Raw genomic sequence first — 7274 nt, forward strand, 5'->3', positions numbered from 1 at the left:
TTTTCCCAACCACACCCTCCCCAAGGTATTTTCATAATCACACTATGCTAATTGTTCCCAACATGTAAAAAATTAGCATAGGGCCTAAGGCATTTGACTGCTAACCAGAAGGCTGGCAGTTCAAACCAACCAGCTACTACTCAGAAGGAAGACAAAGACTGGGCAAGCTACTTCTGTAAAGATACTGCCTCAGAAACCCAAGGGGGGGGTCACTATGAGTCGGATTCAATTCAAAGGCAGTGAGTCTGCTTTTGGTTTGAGTATGTGTCAAGCATTGTTCCAGATTATTGGGGCTAGCACAGTGAACAAAACTGACTTAAAAATTCCTGCCCTTAGACAGGCATATGAGTTGAACATTTACCTGAGGTAGATACACTTTTTGGAGAGAACAATCATGGGAGAAAGAAGGGCTATGTATGCACAGGGAGACAGCTCAGGGGGCAGGAGTGCATGGAAGGAAGGACACAGAGAAGAGGTAACTATGGGGAGGAAGTGGGAGGGGAGCTGTTGCACTGGGGTAAATTCTAGCCAATGTCATGAGACAATGTATGTGAACTGCTGTATGGAAAGTGAATTTGCTCTGTAAATTTTGACTCAAATCACAATTAAAAAAAAAAAAAAAAAAAATCCTGCTCTTATGGAGTTCACATAACAAGCAAATAATTAAGCATATGGTATGTCAGATGATGTTAACTACTGTGGAGAAAAATAAAGCACAGAGGATAGGGATAAGAATAGTCCCAATTTTTAAAAGGATTAGTCAGTGATCAAGGAAAGTTCCTCCGAGAAAACATATGGAACAAAGACCAAAAGAAGCCGGTGAAGCTAGTCATGTGGCTATCTAGAGAAGAGAGTGTTGCAGACCCCAGAAATAACACGTGCAGAGGCAGAAGGGAAGCAGCAGCAGAGCTGATGTATTCAAGGAACAGCAAACAGATTGTGCGGCTGAGACAGCCAGCCAGAAAGTAACGAGAAAGAGGCTCCAAGGGATAGCAAGAGTCAAATTATGAAAAGCCTTGTAAGAAACCCTAAGGATTTTAGCTTTTACTCTAGGTGAGGTGTTCTGGCCTGAACTGTGTCCCCCAAAAAAAACATGTTTTAAATCCTAACCTCTGTGCCTGCAGTTATAATCCCATTTGGGAATGCGTTGTCTTTGCTATTGTAATGAGGCAGGGTATAGGGTATATCTTGAGACAATGTCTTTTGAGATATAAAGAGATTAAACAAGAGAACAGGGCAGAAATGGGGCAAGAGAGATGCCAAGTCACACAAAGATCGCTCAGGAGCAGAAACTCAAGGAAACAAGGACCTTCGTCCAGAGCCGACAGACTAGAAAGCCTTCCCTTCCAGCTGGTGCTCTAAATTCAGATTTTTAGCCTTCGAAAGCATGAGAAAATAAACTTGCTTGTTAAATCCACCCACATGTGGTGTATCTGTTACAGCAGCACTAGATAATTGAGACTCCTGGAAGTCACTGGAGTTTTGGGGAAAGGAGTAAATGATCCGGCTCTCACTTTCACAGGGTCTCGGTCTGGAACAGTTTAAAGGGGTGCATGGGCAGACAAATATATTAAAAGTACATTCCAACCATTGCAGCAAGAGATGATAGTGTTTTAGAGATAGTAAAAGGTGATTAGATAGGATATTTTTTAATGATAGAGCCAAAGATATTTGCTGAAAGACTGGATGTGGGGTATAGGAGAAAGAGGACAATTTCAAGGTTTTTGGTCAAGCAAATGGAATTGCCATTTTCTGACAGAAAGAACAATACATGTGATGAATCAGAGCTGGAATATCAGAAATCCAGTTTTGAACGTATCAAGTTTAAGTTTCCTATTAGACTCTAAGTAGAGATGTAAAGTAAGCAACTGGATACAGACAGGAGTCTGAGCTCAGAGAGCACTAAGCTAACGACACAAATTTGGGGTCTGTTAGAATATAGATGATATTCAAAACTATGAGTCTTCAATGCGATCACTAAACTGAATTATACAATTTGTCTCCTGATGTATTCAAAATAACTGGTTGATAATTCAGGAGATAAAAGGTATTCATATTTCATGAGTAAGAAAATAACTAGGACTCAAGAACAAACTTGATTTTATCAAAGTTTAAAGCTTAAAGGGGAGCCTGAATTAGAACCTAGCTCGCCACACATTAACACAAAGCTTTGCTCTCTGCAGATATGGTAATTTGTTTGATTTCAATTACCTAAAAAAGTAGACAATGCCCTAAAGTCTCTAAAAGGATGTCAAGAAAATATAACACATTACTTTTTTGGATGTGCTGTGAGTTCAGCTAAAATAAAACAAAAAATAACTTAGAAACTAGCATTTCAGATATTTTTCCAATAAAAAATTTTCTTGTAAAATTAAGAAACAGGTGGCTTAATGAAAAATTTCAACTAGTTTCCTATTATGGTCAGTCTACACTAAGGGCCACATAATGATCATGAAATGATTATTCATGTTTGTCATTACAAGTCCAACTATGTAAGATGATATTAACTAAGACCTACTAAGGAAAGGTCTTCCCAGCTCTTCCTGTGGTAGTTAAAAGTTACATATAGCCAACATGTGGTCCCAAGAAGCCCATGAATAGACTACTCAATCATAACATTTTCAGGCAAGAGGAAGTCTCGGAAATAACCAATCCTCTCACTTTAGAGATAAATTAACTAAAATTCACAAGAGAAGCTAAATGTTCTATCCAAAGGACTTGCCAGTCAGTGGCAGATACAACACCACTACCAGTTATTGGACTGTGTTCTATCACCAGTTAATCCTGAATTGTGTTAATAACCATTTTATTGAGAAACCTTTAAAAAATAGTCTATGATAACTTCTAAATTGAAGATGTAACATTAGCTAGATGGGAAAAAAAGGCAAATATACTTACTCTACTTTCATCTTATTTCTACTTTCCACCATGATCCATAACCAGTTCCCCATGACTATTTCCAATTTAGAAGATACTTATATGACTGTAACTATTATAATTCTAATAATATTGCTATCATTTACCAAATATCTAAAATGTGTTAAGCACTATTTTACTATTATCAGCGGTGACACTGCAGCAAGGCCACAGACTTTTATTAAGATAATCAAGGACTGTTACATAGAAACACATAAAATTTAAACTATCCTGGCATTGTTATATGTTGCTAGTAATATAACCAAGGAGCCCTCGTGGCACAGTGTCTAAGGCATTTGACTGCTAACCAGAAGATCGGCAGTTCAAATCCACCAGCCACCCCGTGGAAGCCAAGATGGGGCAACCTACTTCCGTGAAGATTTACCTCCTTGGAAATCCAATGAGGGTCACTGAGTCGGAATCAACTCAATGGCAGTGAGAATTTGGTGATATAACCTATTAGTAAGCAGTAAACCAGACGTAGAATTCTTGGGTGCCTTGGAAGAAAAGCCTGGAAATCTGCTTCCGAAAGGTCACAGCCTTGATTAAAAACTGTATGGAGCACAGTTCTACTCTACAAACACTGGGTTGCCATGAGTAGGAATCAACTCAACAGCACTGACAATAGCCCAGCTATATCAAAGGCTGTGAAACGTTTATACCCTTAGATCAGATAATGACCAAACTTTTTCATTTTCCTCCTGAACACATAAAAAGTCTATATTTCCCAGTCCCCTTTTAATCTAAAAAGAAGCTCTGGTGACATGGTGGATAAGGCATTTTGGCTGCTAACCAGAAGGTCAGCAGTTCAAACCCACCACCTGCTCCACAGAAAGAAGATGGGGTGATCTACTTCCATAAAGATTTACAGCCTCAGAAATCCAGTGGGGGTTGCCATGGGTCGGGATCAACTCAATGGCAGTGAATTTGGGTTTTTCTGTTTGTTTGTTTGTTTGTTTGAATCGAAAAAGGACAATGCAATTGATTTATAACCAGTGAACTGTGGTGACACTGATGTGGGCTCTCTGCTTAAGAAATCTCCCACAAGCAATCCTCTCTTGCCATGCCAGGCCACATGTATCTGAGTTATCATTTAGAGAATAGGTGCAAGACCTGCTACCTATTAAAGAACACTTACATTGGACTTAGCAATAAGAACTATATTATGTTAAGGCACTGAGATTTGGGATATCTGTTAATGTAACTAATGTTAATCATTCAGATTAATTTCATTTATCAAAATATGTAATAGAATGAAAAAAATTACATAGGGTGGGTAGCAGAATTTGGAGTCCTTTTTTTCATCATTAAAAAAAAAATTAATGCTATTTACTATAAGAGAGCTCTGGTAGCATAGTGTCTAAGGCATTTGACCGCTAACCAGAAGCCTGACGGTTCAAACTCACCTGCCACTCATCAGAAGGAAGGTTGGGCAATCTACTTCCATAGTGATACTACCTCAGAAATCCAAGTTGGGGTCGCTATGAGTCAGATCCGACTCAATGGCAGTGAGTTGTTATTGTTGTATAAGGGCGTTTCTACACACTTTATACAATTCTGCACTGACTAAATTTTTAATGAGCATATATCATTTTTTTGACACATAACTCATCCAAATGTTAGTACACATGCATATAAAATGTACAGCACATATAGGAATAATGCAACTGAATTATGATTTACTAATATGATTTAATCTTACTGATGAAGATTAAAGACTTCTGTCTGCAGTATGGATCACATCTCAAGAAAAGAAAATGAAAATTCTTGCAATTGGACCAATAAGCAGCATCACAATAAATGGAAAAAAACTGAAGTTGGTTTTGTATTACTTGGTTTCACAATCAACACAATGGAAGCAGCAGTCAAGACATCAGACAATGTACTGCACTGGGCAAATCTGCTGCAAAAGACCTCTTTAAAGTGCTGATAAGCAAAGATGTCTCCTTGAAGACTAAGGTGTGCCTAACCTAAGCCATGGTATTTTCAATTGCCTCATATGCATGTGAGAGCTGGACAAGGAATAAGGAAGACCGAAGAAGAGTGGATGCTTTTGAGTTGCGGTGTTGGCAAAGAATACTCAAAGTACCTTGGACTGCCAGAAGAACTAAAAAATCTACCCTGGAAGGAGTGCAGCTGGAATGTTCCTTGGAAGCAAGAATGGTCAGACTTCATCTTACTTACTTTAGTCATGTTGTCAGAAGGGACCATTCCGTGAAGAAGGATATCATGCTTGGTAAAGCAGAGGGTCAGCAAAAAAGGGGAAGGCCCTCAATGAGATGGACTGACAAAGTGGTTACAACGATGGCTCAGGTATAGCAAGGATCATGAGGCTGGCACAGGACCGGGCAGTGTTTCGTTCTGTTATACACGGGGTTGCTATGAGTCGGAGCCAACTCGACGGCACCTAACAACAACAGCAACATCCTATAGGAAACTAGCATGTGAGGTGGATACCTGGTTTGCAAAAAACATATGATACATGTGTTATTTGTGTAAAATACTGTACTGATACTGGAATTTTTTTTAGAAGTTATTAAATAACTAGTGCTTTAATAGAGTTTTTTTTAATAATTAAAATTGAAAAGGTAAAATGCTACTTGAATTTTTCACATTTGCCACAGGACAAAATTCAAATAAGTCTTCAGTCCCTCTTATTAAAAATAATGGCACTTTTGCTAATATAAATAGATCTTTAATCACATCTTACAAAGCGTTAGCACATTGTCTCAATTGAGCCTCATAAAAGTCTATCTTGCCTATTTCATTATCTCCATTTTAAAAACAGGAAAAGTAAGATTCAAAAGCCTTATCTTTGTCCAAAGTCACACAGCTGCAAGCAGTTGAGCTAGAACTAGAACCAAGTACTTTTAATCCTAATCCAAGGTTCCTGTCATTACACCATGCGTACACCTCTCTTGTTCCATCCTACATAAGCCAACTGATTATATCAGAGTACCTTTCATACAATATACATTCAAAAGACATTTGTGATTTTGAAACAAATATCTGGACTACTCTTAGAACTGTCACTTATAGTAGCACCTGCGGCACAATACATGAAAGTGAATTAGACGAAACCACACCACTGTTCTAAAAATGACTCCACATACACAAAAAATTACAGATTTGAGAAGATATAAACTACATCCCTAAAATACATCAATTACATCTGAATGAAAAGTAAAATTATACAGGTCAGTAGACTCTCATAATCTATTTTAAATCTTTGGTACTGTTATAAGAGATATTTATAGCTAAAATATATAAAGGAATAGTTAGCTTATCAATATAAGGCTCACTTACCGAAAAGAACACTTGATGAATCAAGATTCTTTAATATACATGACAACTGCTCATAAGACCTTTTCATACAGCATGACAACTGAGCTTTCCAATAAGTAATTAATTAATAAGAGGCACAGAGAATTGCTTGAGTTACAAAACAATAAAAATGAGATATAACAGTCTATGGGTACCAAGTTCACAGATTCCCTTACCTTTGTATGTCTTTTCTGTATTACACAAGTGAAGTGTGAAGTAGGTATCAAGGAGCTGATGGCCATTTCTATTGACAATGTTCCGGGCAGCAATGTTCCGAAGATGTCGAAGACGCCGCTAAAAAGTAACAATAAAAAGAGAGAAGTATTCAGCTTTTTCTTCCTATTAAATTTTCTTAAAGTCACAATTCAAAAATAAAATACAATAATTCATGCCAGTCATTCATTTGTTGAGCCAGTTATCTTAATCTAGTTTCTTATTTATACCTCGGCATCCCCTCTGTCAAACAGGGATTACACCTGCCCTATCTCACGTACAAGACTGTTGTGAGCAGATTTAAATATTTTTAAATGCATAAACGTTGTGTGAGTGTTATATACAAGCAGGATAGCATTAGCATTCCCTGGAACATAAACTAAGCAGTGATTAGCTTTTTTCCCCAGAAGCATGCTGGTAGAAATGTGAAGTGCATCTCGTACCAACAGAAAATCAGCAGTTATGACATAGAATCACCCCTGTTGCTAGCTCCATCTGGATACCAGATCATTTGTACAGGCAGGAAAAGAGACCAAACCAAAAAATAAAAGCAATTATACACTGGTCATACCATTCAACCAATAACTCAAATGTTGTGAGCTTAAATGAAATTTCACTTCAACAGTAGCCAATCAGTCTCTATTTCCTATTCAGGCCCCATCCCAACAATTTCTCTTGCTCAGAGAATTATCTGGAGTCACAAGTGTTAGAAACATAAAAAGTGCATAAGCAACAGTAGAAATGAACAAAAATATAAGCTAAATTCACTCACATCAAAAAGAGAAAAGACAGACAATGCATTAAGTCTTGTTGTTGTTGTT

General features: G+C 37.6%; 1 protein-coding gene across 1 annotated transcript in view; it reads right to left on the reverse strand.

Moving 5' to 3' along the window:
• The window catches only part of UVRAG (UV radiation resistance associated), a 481244-nt gene that overhangs the window by 424608 nt on the left and 49362 nt on the right, over positions 1–7274 (reverse strand). Inside the window, exon 2 of the mRNA XM_007941031.2 lies at positions 6417–6534. Within this exon, the coding sequence (XP_007939222.2) occupies positions 6417–6534 (118 nt within the window). The remainder of the gene's footprint in view (positions 1–6416; positions 6535–7274) is intronic.

This window comes from Orycteropus afer, unplaced genomic scaffold (assembly GCF_000298275.1).
Source record: "Orycteropus afer afer isolate SDZICR_OR568_19922 unplaced genomic scaffold, OryAfe1.0 scaffold00074, whole genome shotgun sequence".
NCBI classification, from domain to species: domain Eukaryota; kingdom Metazoa; phylum Chordata; class Mammalia; order Tubulidentata; family Orycteropodidae; genus Orycteropus; species Orycteropus afer.